The sequence below is a fragment of the Oncorhynchus keta genome, chromosome 14 (assembly GCF_023373465.1).
Source record: "Oncorhynchus keta strain PuntledgeMale-10-30-2019 chromosome 14, Oket_V2, whole genome shotgun sequence".
Lineage (NCBI taxonomy): Eukaryota > Metazoa > Chordata > Actinopteri > Salmoniformes > Salmonidae > Oncorhynchus > Oncorhynchus keta.
Window position 1 is genome coordinate 75,759,890 of NC_068434.1, and position 21,968 is coordinate 75,781,857.

Genomic DNA, 21,968 nt, shown 5'->3' on the forward strand with positions numbered 1-21,968 from the left:
GGAAAACAAAAGGTCAAAAGGCACAATGGGGGTATCTAGTGACCAAAAACCTGAACAACCCTGGCCAAATCCTGACACTCTCTCTGTACACCTTACTCTGTACACCTTACTCTGTACACCTTACTCTGTACATCTTACTCTGTACACCTTACTATGTACACCTTACTCTGTACACCTTACTCTGTACACATTACTATGTACACCTTACTATGTACACCTTACTCTGTACACCTTACTATGTACACCTTACTCTGTACACCTTACTCTGTACACCTCACTCTGTACACCTCTCTCTGTACACCTTACTCTGTACACCTTACTCTGTACACCTCACTCTGTACACCTTACTCTGTACACCTTACTCTGTACACCTTACTCTGTACACCTTACTATGTACAGCTTACTATGTACACCTTACTCTGTACACCTTACTATGTACACCTTACTATGTACACCTTACTCTGTACACCTTACTCTGTACACCTTACTATGTACACCTTACTATGTACACCTTACTCTGTACACCTCACTCTGTACACCTCTCTCTGTACACCTTACTCTGTACACCTTACTATGTACACCTTACTCTGTACACCTTACTCTGTACACCTTACTCTGTACACCTCTCTCTGTACACCTCACTCTGTACACCTCACTCTGTACACCTCTCTCTGTACACCTCTCTCTGTACACCTCTCTCTGTACACCTTACTCTGTACACCTCACTCTGTACACCTCTCTCTGTACATCTCGCTCTGTACACCTCACTCTGTACACCTTACTCTGTACACCTTACTCTGTACACCTTACTCTGTACACCTTACTATGTACACCTCACTCTGTACACCTTACTCTGTACACCTCACTCTGTACATATTACTATGTACACCTTACTCTGTACACCTCTCTCTGTACACCTCTCCCTGTACACCTTACTCTGTACATCTTACTATGTACACCTTACTCTGTACACCTCACTCTGTACACCTCTCTATGTACACCTCACTCTGTACACCTTACTCTGTACACCTTACTCTGTACACCTTACTCTGTACACCTCACTCTGTACACCTTACTCTGTACATCTTACTCTGTACACCTTACTCTGTACACCTTACTATGTACACCTTACTATGTACACCTTACTCTGTACACCTTACTATGTACACCTTACTCTGTACACCTTACTCTGTACACCTTACTCTGTACACCTTACTCTGTACACCTCACTCTGTACACCTTACTCTGTACACCTTACTCTGTACACCTTACTATGTACACCTTACTATGTACACCTTACTCTGTACACCTTACTATGTACACCTTACTATGTACACCTTACTATGTACACCTTACTCTGTACACCTCACTCTGTACACCTTACTCTGTACACCTTACTCTGTACACCTCACTCTGTACACCTTACTCTGTACACCTTACTCTGTACACCTTACTATGTACACCTTACTATGTACACCTTACTCTGTACACCTTACTATGTACACCTTACTATGTACACCTTACTCTGTACACCTTACTCTGTACACCTTACTCTGTACTCCTCACTCTGTACACCTTACTCTGTACACCTTACTATGTACACCTTACTCTGTACACCTTACTCTGTACCACTTACTCTGTACACCTCACTATGTACACCTTACTCTGTACACCTCACTCTGTACACCTTACTCTGTACACCCTACTCTGTACACCTCACTCTGTACACCTTACTCTGTACACCTTACTCTGTACACCTTACTCTGTACACCTCACTCTGTACACCTCACTCTGTACACCTCACTCTGTACACCTTACTCTGTACACCTTACTCTGTACACCTTACTCTGTACACCTCACTCTGTACACCTCACTCTGTACACCTCACTTTGTACACCTCACTCTGTACACCTTACTCTGTACACCTTACTATGTACACCTTACTCTGTACACCTTACTCTGTACATCTCACTCTGTACACCTCACTCTGTACACCTCTCTCTGTACACCTCACTCTGTACATCTCTCTCTGTACACCTCACTCTGTACACCTCACTCGGTACACCTCACTCTGTACACCTTACTCTGTACACCTCACTCTGTACATCTTACTATGTACACCTTACTCTGTACACCTCACTCTGTACACCTCACTCTGTACACCTCTCTCTGTACACCTTACTCTGTACACCTTACTCTGTACACCTTACTCTGTACACCTTACTCTGTACACCTCTCTCTGTACACCTCACTCTGTACACCTCACTCTGTACACCTTACTCTGTACACCTTACTCTGTACACCTCTCTCTGTACACCTCTCTCTGTACACCTCACTCTGTACACCTTACTCTGTACACCTTACTCTGTACACCTCTCTCTGTACACCTCTCTCTGTACACCTTACTCTGTACACCTTACTCTGTACACCTCACTCTGTACACCACACTCTGTACACCTCGCTCTGTACACCTCACTCTGTACACCTTACTATGTACACCTCACTCTGTACACCTCTCTCTGTACACCTCACTCTGTACACCTTACTCTGTACACCTCACTCTGTACACCTCACTCTGTACACCTCACTCTGTACACCTTACTCTGTACACCTTACTCTGTACACCTTACTCTGTACACCTTACTCTGTACACCTCTCTCTGTACACCTCTCTCTGTACACCTTACTCTGTACACCTCACTCTGTACACCTTACTCTGTACACCACACTCTGTACACCTCGCTCTGTACACCTCACTCTGTACACCTCTCTCTGTACACCTCACTCTGTACACCTTACTATGTACACCTTACTCTGTACACCTTACTCTGTACACCTTACTATGTACACCTCACTCTGTACACCTCTCTCTGTACACCTCACTCTGTACATCTTACTCTGTACACCTCACTCTGTACACCTCACTATGTACACCTTACTCTGTACACCTCACTCTGTACACCTCTCTCTGTACACCTTACTCTGTACACCTTACTCTGTACACCTTACTCTGTACACCTCACTCTGTACACCTTACTCTGTACACCTCACTCTGTACACCTCGCTCTGTACACCTCACTCTGTACACCTTACTATGTACACCTTACTCTGTACACCTCACTCTGTACACCTCTCTCTGTACACCTCACTCTGTACACCTTACTCTGTACACCTCACTCTGTACACCTCACTATGTACACCTTACTCTGTACACCTCACTCTGTACACCTCTCTCTGTACACCTTACTCTGTACACCTTACTCTGTACACCTCACTCTGTACACCTCACTCTGTACACCTCTCTCTGTACACCTTACTCTGTACACCTCTCTCTGTACACCTTACTCTGCACACCTTACTCTGTACACCTCACTCTGTACACCTCTCTCTGTACACCTCACTCTGTACACCTTACTCTGTACACCTCACTCTGTACACCTCACTCTGTACACCTCACTCTGTACACCTCACTCTGTACACCTCTCTCTGTACACCTTACCCTGTACACCTCTCTCTGTACACCTCTCTCTGTACACCTCTCTCTGTACACCTTACTCTGTACACCTCACTCTGTACACCTCTCTCTGTACACCTCTCTCTGTACACCTTACTCTGTACACCTCACTCTGTACACCTTACTCTGTACACCACACTCTGTACACCTCGCTCTGTACACCTCACTCTGTACACCTTACTATGTACACCTTACTCTGTACACCTTACTCTGTACACCTTACTATGTACACCTCACTCTGTACACCTCTCTCTGTACACCTCACTCTGTACACCTTACTCTGTACACCTCACTCTGTACACCTCACTCTGTACACCTTACTCTGTACACCTCACTCTGTACACCTTACTCTCTGTACACCTTACTCTGTACACCTTACTATGTACACCTTACTCTGTACACCTTACTCTGTACACCTCACTATGTACACCTTACTCTGTACACCTCACTCTGTACACCTCACTATGTACACCTTACTCTGTACACCTCACTCTGTACACCTCACTCTGTACACCTTACTCTGTACACCTCACTCTGTACACCTCACTCTGTACACCTCACTCTGTACACCTCACTCTGTACACCTCACTCTGTACACCTCACTCTGTACACCTTACTCTGTACACCTCACTCTGTACACCTCACTCTGTACACCTCTCTCTGTACACCTCTCTCTGTACACCTCACTCTGTACACCTCACTCTGTACACCTCTCTCTGTACACCTCACTCTGTACACCTCTCTCTGTACACCTTACTCTGTACACCTCTACTCTGTACACCTCACTCTGTACACCTCACTCTGTACACCTCTCTCTGTACACCTTACCCTGTACACCTCTCTCTGTACACCTTACTCTGTACACCTTACTCTGTACACCTTACTCTGTACACCTCACTCTGTACACCTCTCTCTGTACACCTCACTCTGTACATCTCACTCTGTACACCTCTCTCTGTACACCTCTCTCTGTACACCTTACTCTGTACACCTTACTCTGTACACCTCTCTCTGTACACCTCTCTCTGTACACCTTACTCTGTACACCTTACTCTGTACACCTCGCTCTGTACACCTCACTCTGTACACCTCTCTCTGTACACCTTACTCTGTACACCTTACTCTGTACACCTCTCTCTGTACACCTTACTCTGTACACCTTACTCTGTTCACCTCTCTCTGTACACCTCACTCTGTACACCTTACTATGTACACCTTACTCTGTACACCTCACTCTGTACACCTCTCTCTGTACACCTCACTCTGTACACCTCACTCTGTACACCTCTCTCTGTACACCTCTCTCTGTACACCTTACTCTGTACACCTCTCTCTGTACACCTCTCTCTGTACACCTCACTCTGTACACCTCACTCTGTACACCTCACTCTGTACACCTCACTCTGTACATCTCACTCTGTACACCTCTCTCTGTACACCTCTCTCTGTACACCTCTCTCTGTACACTCACTCTGTACACCTTACTCTGTACACCTTTCTCTCTCTCTCCCTCAGTCTCTCTCTCTCCCTCCCTCCTCTCTCTTTCTCTCTCTCACCCTCCCTCCGCTCTCTTTCTCTCTCTCCCTCCCTCCTCTCTCTTTCTCTCTCTCTCCCTCAGTCTCTTTCTCTCTCTCTCCCTCCTCTCTCCTTCTCTCTCTCCCTCCCTCCTCTCTCTTTCTCTCTCCCTCCCTCGCCCTCCTCTCTCTTTCTCTCTCTCTCCCTCCTCTCTCCTTCTCTCTCTCCCTCCCTCCTCTCTCTTTCTCTCTCCCTCCCTCGCCCTCCTCTCTCTTTCTCTCTCTCTCCCTCCCTCCTCTCTCTCCCTCCCTCCGCTCTCTTTCGCTCTTTCCATCTCTCAGTCTCTTTGTTGAACACCTACATTAAAACAGGTGAAATATCTATTTTATGAACAGCCCTGGAAAGTACAGGGAGGCCAGTTGCACTTGATTTGTTTGTGTAATAATGAAACTGCTATCACTCAGTGAGCTATTTGGTTGGGAAATTGCTGCACAGCAAACCTGCCGCATTAGAGGCCATAATGTGTTTTGGGGAGATATACTGTATGTGTGTGTTGTCACACTGAGATTGCATGTTAGAACACAGATAGCTTGAGCACTGCACAGAAAATAAAACAAAGAAAATAGCCTGTAAATAAAATTACAATTTGATAGTCATGTGATGGTTGTTCTGTAACAATGTCAGATTGCTGAAACCCATGTTATAGGTACAGTGTATCATCTCTTATATCAGGTATATTGTGCGTCTCTGATATGTAATTAAAGTGTTAGCTGGTCATTTCCAACCCTGTTGAAGACTGGACTTCCTGTGTTGACTCATTATTTTTCCTCCATCATTTCTCTGTCTCATATACCCACCATGTCACCTCATATTCTCTGAGCGGTAGTTTACATGCCCTGTCATCTCTCTCATTGAACAGGGAGGAAACAAAAAATTGTGTTTATGAATGTGGAATTGATGGATTCATCTTCTGTGGGCGAGCTGATTTTAAAGGTGGCTTAAGTCTATTACAGGGATGCATTGTGATGGAGGCTAGTGGGGAGGCCTGGAAGGGCTAGGGAGGTGAACAGAGTCAGTGGCTAGTGGGGAGGGCTGGGGAGGTGAACAGAGACAGTGGCTATAGAGAAGGGCTGGGGAGGTCACCAGAGACAGTGGCTAGTCTGGGGGGCTGGAAAGGTGAACAGAGACAGTGGCTAGGGGAGGGCTGGGGAGGTGAACAGAGAGGGTGGCTAGTGGGGAGGGCTGGGAGGTCAAACGAGACTATTCTGAGGGGAATAGGGGGGAATCAGCTCAATATTGGGAAGGTGTTCCTAGCGTTTGATATACTCAGTGTATAGCCTCTGTAGGCAGGCCGTAGGACACCTACAGTGACACATGTAGGTAGCAATAGATAACTTTCATGTAACAGAGTATACCACATACAGTATGTGAACCCCCAAAACGCCATTTTCTCTATTACTGAAAGAGAAGGTGACTATAAGGGATAGGTGCTGCTGTATGGTGTGGTGATTGTGACAGAGTGGAGAGAAACTTTTAAAGGCTGGATTTGTGACAGGAGGTCTGGCGCTCCAGTCCTTATCCGTTCTAATAGAATCCTGATTGTTCCACTCAGAGATGAGTGTCAGGCTGATGAAGTGATCAGGATTCAGGCCTCTTCAGGTACACCGGCTACTTCCTCTAGCCCAGCTCATAAGGGAGACATAGCCCTGTGTTTTCCTTCTTTTTTTTGTCTCTGCCAAGGAAAGGACCTGGGCGCCTCAGAGTAGGAATGCAGATCTAGGGACAGTTTTGCCTTTTAGATTATAATGAATAAATCAAATCAAATCAAATCAAATTGTATTTGTCACATACACACATGGTTGGCAGATGTTAGTGCGAGTGTAGCGAAATGCTTGTGCTTCTAGTTCCGACAATGCAGTAATAACCAACAAGTAATCTAGCTAACAATTCCAAAACTACTACCTTATAGACACAAGTGTAAGGGGATAAAGAATATGTACATACGATATATGAATGAGTGATGGTACAGAGCGGCATAGGCAAGATACAGTAGATGGTATTGAGTGCAGTATATACATATGAGATGAGTATGTAAACAAAGTTGCATAGTTAAAGTGGCTAGTGATACATGTATTACATAAGGATGCAGTAGATGATATAGAGTACAGTATATACGTATACATATGAGATGAATAATGTAGGGTATGTAAACATTATATTAGGTAGCATTGTTTAAAGTGGCTAGTGATATATTTTACATCATTTCCCATCAATTCCCATTATTAAAGTGGCTGGAGTTTATATGGAAAGGGAGGACCCGATCCCAGATCAGCACTCCTGCTTTTGAATGCTTTATGAATACAGGCCCTGTACTGTATTTGTTGTCTGTGTATGGAATGATTGATGGAGCTCAGATCTTCATTGACTGAGTACAGTGATAGGAGTTTCAGGCTGGCTACAGTAGGAGTATGCCTTTAAGAATAAACTTGAATCATCTCCCCACTCATATTGAAATTCTTGCAAGGCATATTTCCCCGTAGCGCAATATATATATTTTTATATCATTGTTAATGTTTTTGTCTGGCATTCCTGCTAAAAGACTGTGCTAACATATCTCATGTACTGCGTTTTGGCACATATCCTATACTGTCTATTGTAGCGAGCACAACAGATCCTCATACAGCATCAACAACAGCCGTTGATGTTGTATAACATTGGCTGTGGGATATTGGATGTGGAATGGACATTGTCTTGCTCTGAAGAGAAAAAGTCATCTCCCTTTGTTATTGGAATTATTCTCACAAATGAATATTTCCCGACTCCACCTCCATCTCACTATAATTCAAACGTTATATCATGATGAAAGATGAATCAATACTTGAGATACTAAATTATGCATTTATAAGGATATTGGACCATTTGGAACTGAGAGCCACTGCATGTAAAACAGGGTCTTTCTATACATGATTCAACAGTGTTGTGGAACTATCACGGGCTGTTACTGGAAAACCACGCCATTTGGAAAATGGGTTCTATTAGTGACCTTGGTTGAAAGAATCACACATTATCTCCATCTGAACCAATGTATATTTCCATCACGAGGACAAAGAGAAATGTGTTGGTCATATTCCCTAACAAAGCCATCCTCCCAGACACGGCTTGCATGCAGACAAATAGTATGATGTCACCGAATATGAGTAAGAGCAGCAAATCCCCCGTGACGCTAGAGAGAGTCTGGTCACCTTGTAAAAGACAATCGCCTGGGCTTCATATGAAATAAAATGCATAATAAAATGACTTGGCAGATCGTCCACTTAGTAAGAACCAGGCAAAATTTAAAGCCCCACCTGACTTTAAAGGTCACTGTTTGAACCCACCTGACCAGGCAAGCCCCAACTTTATGTAACTATGTAACGTGGCGATTTGGTCACTATGTTCAGATTGAACTGGGAAATGACTTGCTAATCTGTTTAGTTATTTGGAGTAATTGAGTCTGGTGCCGGTGAGGTGGATTTCCTTGACTGTTGAAAGTGTCTGCTAGTAGTCCTTTCCCAGCTCCTTGGTATAATTACTCTGACAGAGCTGTGGCCACAGGGCCTGCGAGGAGGGCTGCTTTTTAAACTGTAAATTATGAAGGATTAGCATTTATGAATTTTAAATCAGGACTGTGGTAGGAGACACTAAAGCTGCTTAGTGATTGCAAACGGCAGCGTCTGAGCAGGCGGCTTTGCTGTACACCCTTTACCTTCCAGTCAGTGTGTGTGTGTGTGTGTGTGTGTGTGTGTGTGTGTGTGTGTGTGTGTGTGTGTGTGTGTGTGTGTGTGTGTGTGTGTGTGTGTGTGTGTGTGTGTGTGTGTGTGTGTGTGTGTGTGTGTGTGTGTGTGTGTGTGTGTGTGTGTGTGTGTGTGTGTGTGATGTTTATTAATACGCTCTACCTCATAGACACAAAGTGTTCACTGGACTCCCAGCATCAGTGTTAAAGGAATAAGGAGCTGACATGTTAATATCAGACCCATCAGAGATACTGTATGTGCTAGGGGATGTGTGTGAGGGGATGTGTGTGAGGGGATGTGTGTGAGGGGATGTGTGTGAGGGGATGTGTGTGAGGGGATGTGACATGTGTTAGCCAGCTACTGGGTGACTCTCCCTCCCTCTAAGGCTGGGGCTCTGCCTGCCTCTCACTGGAGTGGCATACCATACAGAATATCAAATGAGTGATTATGTTAATGTTGGAGTTGATCCATGCTACATTATGCATAATGGATTGATGTGACACAAAGTCATTAATTAGACGGATATCAACATTAAAAAGTGTGACGCAGTGCAATATTCTATTTTTCTATGAAGAATTAGTAAAATTATTTCGACATTAAATGTCAAATTTTGTCACCCCTGGGATGTGGTCTGTATGGTGCTGCCTGCCTTCACCTGGTTTTTCCACCCTGTGTCAGAAACAACTTTCTTTGTCTTAACTGTACAGTGCTCACACTGTTCAGCGGAGGTGCGAGCCCATGACTGACATTCTGCGTTATCAGAGGTTGTGTGTGGGATGGGTACGGGACACGGACTGAGGCCTGCCAGTCTCATATCACACCTCCAGAGCTGTCTGTAGTGGGATCCGTGGGACAGGACCCCCAGCCTGCCATCGTGTTAACTGGCTGAGTCTGGAGTCAGGCAGACAGGGGGATTTACTGTGTCAGTGTGGTGTTGTGTGTTAGTTAGTTCCCCTTACTGCATGTAGCAGCTATACAAGCCCTGTGACTCATGAGCTGACTGGATAATTCCAGCCAAAGTCACATGAATTGATTCCACCTGTTTTCTTAAAGGAGGAGCACTGAACAGCAGAGTCCTTCCCTAGAAGACAGAAGACAGACAGCAGAACGGCAGACAGAAGAAAGTGAGCCCAGTATTTCAGGATGACCTCTGTCTTGATAGATACAGATTGTTCATCAACGCGTTATGCTGTCCTCCACCCAACGTTGTTGGACTTCTGTTTTCTAGAACCTTATGTTCACCATGACCATGAGGATAATTCTATATCTCTAGAAAATCATGATAAAGGAGACGTGTGATGAAGAAAAACTGAATTGGAATCCTCCCTGACGTTCTCACACACAGACCCAGCAGAAGTAGAGGGGGACGTTTGTGAAGGTAGTCTTATTAAACCTCTAGTGTTGGTTTGGCAGGCCTGGCCCTCCTAAGGTTCCTTTCCTAGTGTTGGTTTGGCAGGCCTGGCCCTCCTAAGGCTCCTTTCCTAGTGTTGGTTTGGCAGGCCTGGCCCTCCTAAGGCTCCTTTCCTAGTGTTGGTTTGGCAGGCCTGGCCCTCCTAAGGCTCCTTTCCTAGTGTTGGTTTGGCAGGCCTGGCCCTCCTAAGGCTCCTTTCCTAGTGTTGGTTTGGCAGGCCTGGCCCTCCTAAGGCTCCTTTCCTACCCTGGCCCTCCTAAGGCTCCTTTCCTAGTGTTGGTTTGGCAGGCCTGGCCCTCCTAAGGCTCCTTTCCTACTAAGGCTCCTTTCCTAGTGTTGGTTTGGCAGGCCTGGCCCTCCTAAGGCTCCTTTCCTAGTGTTGGTTTGGCAGGCCTGGCCCTCCTAAGGCTCCTTTCCTAGTGTTGGTTTGGCAGGCCTGGCCCTCCTAAGGCTCCTTTCCTAGTGTTGGTTTGGCAGGCCTGGCCCTCCTACTCCTTTCCTAGTGTTGGTTTGGCAGGCCTGGCCCTCCTAAGGCTCCTTTCCTAGTGTTGGTTTGGCAGGCCTGGCCCTCCTAAGGCTCCTTTCCTAGTGTTGGTTTGGCAGGCCTGGCCCTCCTAAGGCTCCTTTCCTAGTGTTGGTTTGGCAGGCTCCTTTCCTAGTGTTGGTTTGGCAGGCCTGGCCCTCCTTTCCTAAGGCTCCTTTCCTAGTGTTGGTTTGGCAGGCCTGGCCCTACTAAGGCTCCTTTCCTAGTGTTGGTTTGGCAGGCCTGGCCCTCCTAAGTCTCCTTTCCTACACTCTGAAGCATAAATGGACACATCTTATTGATTTTCTTTCAAGCCGGATTGCATTGATTTCTGTGAATATGGCAGACAAATCCAGCTGGCTGAGTCTCCACTGGGACAGTGTGGTGCTGGGGAGGGGAGCTCAGACTCAGCCTCACACAGCAGGGAGGCAGGCCTCATTACACCAAACAGAGAACTAACTGCCTGCTGTCCCCCCCCCACCACCATCCTAGTCCTTATCCCCAAATTAAATGGAGAGCTTTTTAATTATTTATCAATACCAGCCACTGGGAGCCGGATCAATCAGTGTGAATGGTTTTTATAGATAATGAGGCCCAGGCTGATGGACTTGTGAAAATTGATCGGCATCTTAACCATTTTGATGTAGGCTTTAAGCAAAGACGATTACTTTCCCTCAGCGGGGCAGTAGTGACAGTGGCTGGGGTAATATGGGACGGGAGCAGGAGGAGGGGTGCGTGGTGCGCCCCAGGTGGGTTCTTTAGCCAACTGAAGGGTGCCTCACTAAGAATAAACAACCGTCTCAGTGCTGAGAGGTCTTATCCTCCTTTGCCATTAATCAACCCCTTAAACAGGACACCTCCTCACACCCATTCAGCACACAGCACAGAGCAGAGTACCCTGAGACCAGCAACACCACTCACTACTACTACAGAGGACACTTCCTAGGACAGGCCCATACCTCTCTCTCTGTGCTTCCTCTATCCTGTCCCAAGGTTTAGCTAAACTAGATTCATTGTGCTCCTGTAGCTGCTGAATGGTACCTAAGCAACCCAAATGTTCTCTCTCCGTGCCTCCATATTTCTATCAGAAGGCGTCATGTCAAGCTGCGTGAGGAGCTATTCCATCTGGAATTATTAGCCGGAGACACACAACGCAATCTAATTCCATACCACAGTATTCAATCACCATGAATCCAATGTTGCAGGTGCAGTGAAGAAGACATGGGATGGAGGTTTTTCAAATGAATTAATGCTCTGAGATGCATTTCTGTACCTGATTTAATACATTAATTAAATATTATATGTGCTCCACTTACATATTCATCCATCCAAGAGCTGTGAGTAAACAATCCAGGGTTGAATTCAGAAGATTGTTTATGTGTGGGAGACATGCCAACATAAAGGGACAATATAATGAGATTTTACTTCATCTTTTTTATCCTGGGTAGGGGTGGGATTGGATTATAGGGGGACTTATTTGTATGAGGTATTGAGCACCACAAAATAAATTCTCACCTATTCAATTTGAAATCAGACCTAGGTGCTGTGGATAATCCTTTTTAACACAGTATGAACTGAAGGTCCAAGCCCACACATTTGAAATAAATATACTATTCCCCCACAAAACAATTGATATATACTCTACCAGGAGCATTCCAGTGCATATTCTTTGTGAAAATATTTACCTCAGAACGTGCTTGATTATTTTCCAAGAGCATAAACAGATCCATCCATATTCATTAGGAATTTGAAGCCGGCTCCCAATCATCATGTCACACAAAGTCTTAGCCAAAGCGTCTTTCCCAACAGCACATTTTTTTATCTGGATCAGGATTCCTGATTTTGTTTTGAATTCCTCTCCCTTTCAGATGTCAGTCCCTGTCATAGTAGAGTCTCCGGATGGTTGTGGTTACATGGTGGCTCCACATTCAGGGATCATTTCAAGGCTTATTTCTGATGGAAACATTGAGACTTAAGCCTGGCAGAAGGACACAGTTTAGTGTGAAGATGAGAGGGGGGTGGTGGTGGCGATGGCTGTGGTGGTTGTGGTGGCGGTGTTGGTGGTGGTGATGGCTGTGGTGGTTGTGGTGGTTGTGGTGGCGGTGTTGGTGGTGGTGATGGCTGTGGTGGTTGTGGTGGCGGTGTTGGTGGTGGTGATGGCTGTGGTGGTTGTGGTGGCGATAGCAGTGACGGTGATGGCTGTGGTGGTTGCGGTGGCGGTGTTGGTGGTGGTGATGGCTGTGGTGGTTGTGGTGGCGGTGTTGGTGGCTGTGGTGGTTGTGGTGGTGTTGGTGATGATGATAGCTGTGGTGGTGGTGGTGGTGGTGGTGTTGGTGGTGGCGATGGTTAGTGGTGGTGTTGGTGGTGATGATGGCTGTGGTGTTGGTGGTGGTGTTGGTGGGTTGGTGGTGGTGATGGTTAGTGGTGGTGTTGGTGGTGATGATGGCTGTGGTGTTGGTGGGTTGGTGGTGGTGATGGTTAGTGGTGGTGTTGGTGGTGATGATGGCTGTGGTGTTGGTGGTGGTGTTGGTGGGTTGGTGGTGGTGATGGTTAGTGGTGGTGTTGGTGGTGATGATGGCTGTGGTGTTGGTGGTGGTGTTGGTGGGTTGGTGGTGGTGATGGTTAGTGGTGGTGTTGGTGGTGATGATGGCTGTGGTGTTGGTGGTGGTGTTGGTGGGTTGGTGGTGGTGTTGGTGGGTTGGTGGTGGTGGTGGTGTTGGTGGGTTGTGGTGGTGGTGGTGGTGTTGGTGGTGGTGGTGGTGGTGGTGGTGGTGGTGGTGTTGGTGGTGATGGCTGTGGTGGTGGTGGTGGTGGTGGTGGTGATGTCTGTGGTGTTGTTGGTGGTGGTGATGGCTGTGTTGGTGGTGTTGTTGTTGTTGTTGGTGGTGGTAATGGTGGTGGTAGTGATGTTGGTGTTGGTAGTGGTGGTGGTGGTGGCAGATGGCGAGAGGTACTATTGTGAGAATTGATGATGAGGAGGAGGAGGAGGAGGAGGGAGGGTGATGTAACCCCCACATGAACCCATGGTAGATATAAGATAGTTGAAACCCTCTCCCCTTTCATGATAGTGTGTGCATTTACAGGGTGGGTCTGGATTGGGTCCGGTCCAGGGTTCCATAAGCTTGCTCTGCCAAGAGTGTCGGTCAGTAGGTGCTATGCAGAATCAATCTCACACAGGACCTGATGACAACAGCCCAACCTGTATGTTATAACCCTTAGTCTATAGAATCCACTGCTTAACTTGGTACTAACTTTTACCAAAGCAGTGTTCACACATGATTGGGTCCAACTCTTCTTCTTTTACCTTCCTATACCTTTAGCTTCCGTGCCAGACCTTTGTACATTATGCAGTGTGTTGAATTTTTTAAAAGAACAACACAACTCCTATTATTTGTCCAGAAAGAAAAGACCTGTAAACACAGAAGGGAGGATGTTGTCCAGGGGTTTAAACATCACAGCACCTTACCTCATTAATTCTTCATCCACAACATGCAGGCCTAAAGGTAATTACAGGTCCTCCCCAAACAATACTTCCTGCTTCTCTCTCTCTCGCTCGCTCCCTCACTCTCTCTCTCTTTCTCACTGTCTCTCTCTCATTCTCGCTCTCTTGTTCTCTATCTCTAATGTGTCTCTATACTTTCTCCCTCTGTTGCGCCTGCTATGTAGCTCAGAGTAATTTCAGCACATGTATGTTGATTAATCCCTGGACACGTGGGGTCACGTGACTGGCCAGTAACTGTAGGATCAAAGCTAGCTCATGGTCCCTTGTCAATAAACCTGGTCTATCTACACAGTGCTGAGGCTAGTAGAAACCAGGACTGTGTGTACACAGTGCTAAGGCTAGTACAAACCTGGTCTGTGTACACAGTGCTGATGCTAGTAGAAACCTGGTCTGTGTACACAGTGTTGATGCTAGTCGTAAACCTGGACTCTGTACACAGTGCTGAGGCTATTAGAAACCGGGTCTGTGTACACAGTGCTGATGCTAGTCGAAACCTGGTCTGTGTACACAGTGCTGATGCTAGTCGGAAACCTGGACTGTGTACACAGTGCTGAGGCTATTAGAAACCTGGTCTGTGTACACAGTGCTGATGCTAGTAGAAACCTGGTCTGTGTACACAGTGCTGAAGCTAGTAGAAACCTGGTCTATGTACACAGTGCTGAGGCTAGTAGAAACCTGGTATATGTACATAGTGCTGAGGCTAGTAGAAACCTGGTCTGTGTACACAGTGTTGATTCTAGTCGAAAACTGGTCTGTGTACACAGTACAGAGGCTACTAGAAACCGGGTCTGTGTACACAGTGCTGAGGCTATTAGAAACCTGGTGTGTGTACGTAGTGCTGATGCTAGTAGAAACCTTGACTGTGTACCCAGTGCTGAGGCTAGTAGAAACCTGGTCTGTGTACACAGTGCTGAGGCTTTTAGAAACCTGGTCTGTGTACACAGTGCTGAGGCGAGTAGAAACCAGGTCTGTGTACACAGTGCTGAGGCGAGTAGTAAACCTGGTCTGTGTACACAGTGCTGATGCTAGTAGAAACCTGGTCTGTATACAGTGCTGAGGCTAGTATAAACCTGGTCTGTGTACATAGTGTTGAGGCTAGTAGAAACCTGGACTGTGTACACAGTGTTGAGGCTAGTAGAAACCTGGACTGTGTACACAGTGCTGAGGCTATTAGAAACCTGGTCTGTGTACACAGTGCTGAGGCTAGTATAAACCTGGTCTGTGTACACAGTGTTGAGGCTAGTAGAAACCTGGACTGTGTACACAGTGCTGATGCTAGTAGAAACCTTGTCTATGTACACAGTGCTGAGGAGAAATCTGGTCTGTGTACACAGTGCTGAGGCTAGTATAAACCTGGTCTGTGTACACAGTGCTGAGGCTAGTAGAAACCTGGCATATCTACACAGTGCTGAGGCTATTAGAAACCTGGGTTGTGTGCACAGTTCTGAGGCTAGTAGGGAGAGCATGTCCACTTTACCAGCAAACACAACGGCAGAGAGGGACAGACAGGAAAACGCGGAGAGACAGGGAGAGATGGAGAAAGACGTAGGGAGAGAGAAGGAGGAAGAGAGGAAGGTCAGTGCGTCAGATAGGACACTACAGCTGCTATCCTCTAGGGCCTTCTTCTGACACCTTGTTCCATCTCACAGTGTGAAGTGGCCAACAAGAGAAAAAAGTTACTGGGGTTGTAATAGGTGACCTTTCTGTGAAGCGGAACTCGTGCATTTTATACCAGAGTGTAAACAGCTGAGCTACATAACAATTAAGGTAACCTTTCTGTTTGAATAAGAGGCCATTTCTCAGAGAACTGAAATTACATGAATGATAAATTATTTTTGTTCTACACTGGAGGGAAGGAGAGAAATGGAATAGGGAAGAAGAGGGGGAGGGAGAGAAGGAAAGGCTGGTCTCACTTGTAAATCCCAGTTATAATGCCTCGTTAAAAAGATTTGGGAACGCGAAACAGAAGCAGACAAGCTCTCTCTTTTCTTAAAGGTAGACAGGTCTCAGTGGAATTCATTAATGTGAGTCCCGGTGGTGGTCTTACTCCTACAGTACAATCGCCTGGGTTAGCACCGATCCTGAAATTACATCTAATTGGACAATTACTCAAACTCAGAAACCTCCTGCAATAAGGCAACGAGGCCGCTAATAAACACCTTGTCTTCTCAATAAAAACAAGGAAGTCATTTACCTGACCCAAGAGGCACAATTTTTAAATATATTTTCAAAATAATTGCATGTGCTGTGAATGAGAATATTAAAAAGGTAGCTACAGTAGCTTTGCAGGGAAGAGTAATGCAGGTCTAGCTACCTCGGGCCTCACACTGCAGCCTCCTCTCTCTCTGGGGGAAGAGCTCATTTGTTCCACAGATAAGAGCATTGCACACGCAGTACTGTAATATTATTGCTGTCGTGTCATAATGAAATAATTTTGTCTCCCTTTCAACCCCCCCAACCACTATTCACTCTGCCCCTGCCTACCCCACACATTGGACAGAACCTATTTCCTCTGCCCCTGCCTACCCCACACATTGGACAGAACCTATTCCCTATGCCCCTGCCTACCCCACACATTGGACAGAACCTATTCCCTCTGCCCCTGCCTACCCCACACATTGGACAGAACCTATTCCCTATGCCCCTGCCTACCCCACACATTGGACAGAACCTATTCCCTATGCCCCTGCCTACCCCACACATTGGACAGAACCTATTCAGAACCTATTCTCTGCCCCTGCCTACCCCACACATTGGACAGAACCTATTCCTGCCCCTGCCTACCCCACACATGCCCCCCTGCCTACCCCACACATTGGACAGAACCTATTCCCTCTGCCCCTGCCTACCCCACACATTGGACAGAACCTATTCCCTATGCCCCTGCCTACAGAAGAACCTATTCCCTCTGCCCCTGCCTACCCCACACATTGGACAGAACCTATTCCCTATGCCCCTGCCTACCCCACACATTGGACAGAACCTATTCCCTATGCCCCTGCCTACCCCACACATTGGACAGAACCTATTCCCTCTGCCCCTGCCTACCCCACACATTGGACAGAACCTATTCCCTCTGCCCCTGCCTACCCCACACAGAACCTTTCCCTATGCCCCTGCCTACCCCAGGACAGAACCTATTCCCTATGCCCCTGCCTACCCCACATTGGACAGAACCTATTTCCTATGCCCCTGCCTACACACATTGGACAGAACCTATTCCCTATGCCCCTGCCTACCCCACACATTGGACAGAACCTATTCCCTCTGCCCCTGCCTACCCCACACATTGGACAGAACCTATTTCCTCCTCATGTATGAAGAATTAATTAAACATTGCCAGTGGAAAGTATACATTTTGTTAATTTTCCCCCACAGCGGCTGCAGCAGCAACATTGTATCCATTAGATTGGATAGCAATTGTGTAATATAGAGTTTGTTTCGTGGTTCTCTAGCTCATTATCACCTCTCTATGACTGTCAGACTTCAGAAGCTAATCAGATCATCTTCTACATATAACGAAGTCTCCTCCACATCAGGGGGGTCCATGACACAGGCTGGAAATAGGGCCAGCGAGCTATGACCCTCTGCCACTGTTCCAGAAATGAACCCTCCACCCAGCCTCCATTCACCCTTCACTCAGCCTCCACCCACCCTTCACTCAGCCTCCATTCACCCTCCACCCAGCCTCCACCCACCCTTCACTCAGCCTCCACTCACCCTCCACCCAGCCTCCACCCTTCACTCAGCCTCCACTCACCCTCCACCCAGCCTCCACCCACCCTTCACTCAGCCTCCACTCACCCTCCACCCAGCCTCCACCCACCCTTCACTCAGCCTCCACTCACCCTCCACCCAGCCTCCACCCACCCTTCACTCAGCCTCCACTCACCCTCCACCCAGCCTCCACCCACCCTTCACTCAGCCTCCACTCACCCTCCACCCAGCCTCCACCCACCCTTCACTCAGCCTCCACTCACCCTTCACCCAGCCTCCACCCACCCTTCACTCATCCTCCACCCACTCTTCACTCATCCTCCACCCAGCCTCCACCCAGCCACTACTCGGCATCCTCCACCCATGCTCCACCCAGCCTTCACACACCTTCCACCCAGTCTCCACCCAGCCTCCTCCACCTACCCTCCACCCAGGCTCCACCCACCCTTCACTCAGCCTCCACTCACCCTTCACCCAGCCTCCACCCACCCTTCACTCATCCTCCACCCACCCTTCACTCATCCTCCACCCAGCCTCCACCCAGCCACTACCCAGCATCCTCCACCCATGCTCCACCCAGCCTTCACACACCTTCCACCCAGTCTCCACCCAGCCTCCTCCACCTACCCTCCACCCAGTCTCCACCCACCCTTCACTCAGCCTCCACTCACCCTTCACCCAGCCTCCACCCACCCTTCACTCATCCTCCACCCACCCTTCACTCATCCTCCACCCAGCCTCCACCCAGCCACTACCCAGCATCCTCCACCCATGCTCCACCCAGCCTTCACACACCTTCCACCCAGTCTCCACCCAGCCTCCTCCACCTACCCTCGACCCAGCCTCCACCCAGCCTCCACCCACCCTCCACCCAGCCTCCACCCACCCTCCACCCACCCTCCACCCAGCCTCCACCCAGCCTTCACACACCCTCCAGCCACCCTTCCTCCAGTCTCCACCCAGCCTCCTCCAGCCTATATCCACTCTCCACCCAGCCTCCACCCACCCTTCAACCAGTCTCCACCCATAAGAGGGGGCAGGTAGCCTAGTTGTTAGAGCATTGGGCCAGTAACCGAAAGGTTACTGGATCAAATCCCTGAGCTGACAAGGTAAAAATCTGTCGTTCAGCCCCCTGCACCTCTCTGATTCAGAGGGGTTGGGTTAAATGCGGAAGACACGTTTCAATTGAATACATTCAGTTGGACAACTGACTAGGTATCCTCCTTTTCTCCAGCCTTCACCCATACTATTCCAGCCTCCACTCACCCTTCACCCATCCTCTGCCCAGCTTTCAGCCTCCTCCAGGCACTAGCTCTTTAAGTCATGCTCTCTTCAGGATGCTGAACTGTCATCTCCCCTCTCTGTGCCCTCCACCTCTGCCTCTCTGACGAGCCACATACCAGGGTTTTCACATCTCTCCCCCATGAAGGACCAACAGAAGGATGAATAAATAATCATGGTTGACCTCGCACGTCCAGGGACAGCAGTCTAACACCTTCACTGACAAGAGTTCACCCAAATGCCACTCCCCTGCCATAGACCAGAGACCAGAGAGAGAAAAAAACCTACAGCGATGAGAACAGTGTAGCCCGGGAAAGCTGGACGGTGACAAATGGTGTGGAAAAAACAACAGAGGCAGCCGTCTGAAGGGAAGACATGAGTAAAACTCACAAATAATTAACTGGGTAAATATTGGAGAGCCCACTGACTAATTACCTCACACGTCTCACTGCGCTCTCATTATTGTTCCTGTCGGAGTTAACCCCTTCCCTCCTGCCGGTGCTCGCCACCTACATCCCCCTGAGCCAGTTTCTTACACCCCCACTCCTATATACATGCTTATGAGTAGAGACAGGTACTTTAGGTATGATTACCGTATGGGTATCATGGATTATTATACAGTTACACTGACAATAGGAAAGGTTTAAAGTGATCAGGCAAGGCATATGTTTAAAAAAAATCAGTCTAGTTGAACTAGTAAATGATTTGTTTTTCAGATGGACAGTTGTCAGTCAAGCTTTTGTCAGCATGTTGAACCAAGCTATATACCCAGGCACTCCTCTGCTCGTCTCCCCTATCTGAAGACTGTTCCATCTGGCTAGGGGAGGTGTTGCTGGGCTGGCTATCACTGGCCGCTCTGCTTCTCTCCTCAGGTAGAGTGGAGGATCTGCTCACACAAGGACGTTTCTCCAGTAATCTCCAGGACGACGGCTAATGACAGCAGCTGTGAGGCAGGCATGCACCACTTCCAAGCTGATTTAAGTTTAACGAGCCACTCCAGAGTGCTATTGATTCAAATCTATATTTGACAGGATATTCTCTGAGCATGTATTAAATGGATAAGAACTCCTCTCGTACCATCTGAGAGCATCACCAAATGGAGGGGAGAGGGCATTAGGCGAGAAAAGGGTGTTTCATTTGTTGAGTGATTTGAGTTTTGCTTCAGTCAATGGGGAATGTGTGTATCCGTAGGAGACGCCATGTTTTCACTCCAAACCCTCTCCTTCTACATGCACACTGATGAGGAGAAAACACACAAGCAAAACAAACATGCTTTATCATTATTTCCCTGCTGTAAACAGGCTGGCAGTATGCACTGAGTGGATTCACAGCTGCTTTTTCTTTTAATTATCCCTCGCTATCAAAGTGAATGATGAGATTTATAATGAACTCCACATTTCCAATTTGCATGTTCCCCTGTAATTGCTTGGTACAGGCAGGTCTGGGGAAAAAATAACATCTTCCAGCACCCGGAATTGGCATATTGCCACCCCATTTCCCATATTTTCACAAAAGCAACAATGTTATTTCATTATCAGACGAGCTTGTAAACATTATGTTTTGGGGAGAAAGCTGAGAAAAGACCGAAAGAGAGGGAGAAAGACAGCTGTTAATATAGAACTCCAACCACCATAACACAAAGAACAGGATCTGTTGTGGTGTAGTACTATTTCTCCAAATATCCCCTGTTTTCAGAGTACAGGACCTTACTGTGAGCAGTTTCTATTATACTATAGTATACTATTTCAGGCTGTAAAGGAACCACGGATGAAGGCTGCTCAGGGAATAACAGGCTTCTCTTTTCTATTGAGTCAACATCAAGGTAAAATGTGCACTAATATGAAAACACTGGTTTTATCTGGCCTCTTGCTTGAGCTGTGGGTTTTTCTCACTTTGCAGTATGCTTCTCAGGACAAAATAGTCTTGTCACTGTTAGAGCCACAATGTGTTTCTCATACCAGCTGATAGTGTGGCTCGGTTTTATTATACATGTTGGTAAAATGTTGGTGCAGTGTGTACAGTGTGTGAATTATACCCAGAGTACACAAGAGCATCTCTTTCATCATACCCTCACCCTGCATCTTTATATATGATGTTATATAGGACCGTAACTAAACCTCCTTAACCAGGAGAGACAGAGAAAGTCAGAGACAGCGAATGCACACACACACTTTTCTTTAATCATCTTTAAAACCTTTATTGCTTAATGGTGGGGCTGTGGGAAGCGAAATGAAACATTCCTTCTCGATTAGAAATGTGTTTTAAAGTGAGTGTAACAAATGTTTTCATAATCCTCGATGTGTTCAAGTCTGTTTTCCCCACCAACCAGCTGACAGCCTCCTAATGCTGCCACATTAAAGGGCTTTTCCAGTGCATGTGATGCAGCTTTAACTAGGTCCTGGGGGCATTGTTAGTTATCATTGCCTACTGCTGGAGTGAGCCACGGCCCCGGTGAAAGCAATTTTAGCTTTCCTCCCAATCAGCGGCGCAACATGAGAGACGGTCAAGGAGAACAAACGGTCCGGCTCACCACTTCCCAACGCCGATCTTATCTGCGCATCCTCACGTCCCGAAAGGGCCAGTTGACGCAATAACCTCCCCCTCCCCCAAAAGACATGGGATGCTTGGCCCCAGGAGCCCCAAAACACGCAGATATCTACAAATGAGTCTCACAGAGACAGAAAACAACCTCTGAAGGCATCAGACATGAGCATATATTCTGCAGAATTTGTG

At 47.2% G+C, this 21,968-nt stretch overlaps 1 protein-coding gene and 1 long non-coding RNA gene across 3 annotated transcripts; one reads left to right on the forward strand and one right to left on the reverse strand.

The window, feature by feature from the left end:
* Positions 1 to 650: 650 nt before the first annotated feature.
* On the reverse strand, positions 651 to 3,447 carry LOC127907433 (uncharacterized). 2 transcript variants are annotated; one of them, XR_008064404.1, is made up of 3 exons: positions 3,410 to 3,447; positions 2,360 to 2,415; positions 651 to 707 (listed from the first exon to the last, which is right to left on the reverse strand). It is a non-coding gene; the product is annotated as an uncharacterized LOC127907433 (long non-coding RNA). The 2 variants fall into 2 exon arrangements; XR_008064405.1 differs by lacking the exon at positions 2,360 to 2,415 and adding an exon at positions 2,640 to 2,695.
* A 9,444-nt stretch (positions 3,448 to 12,891) lies between these two features.
* LOC127907088 (uncharacterized) lies at positions 12,892 to 18,984 on the forward strand. The gene is made up of 3 exons (XM_052460782.1): positions 12,892 to 13,026; positions 17,881 to 18,555; positions 18,637 to 18,984. The coding sequence occupies exons 1-3, from the start codon at positions 12,892 to 12,894 to the stop codon at positions 18,982 to 18,984; spliced, it is 1,158 nt and encodes a 385-aa protein (XP_052316742.1).
* Positions 18,985 to 21,968: the final 2,984 nt, after the last annotated feature.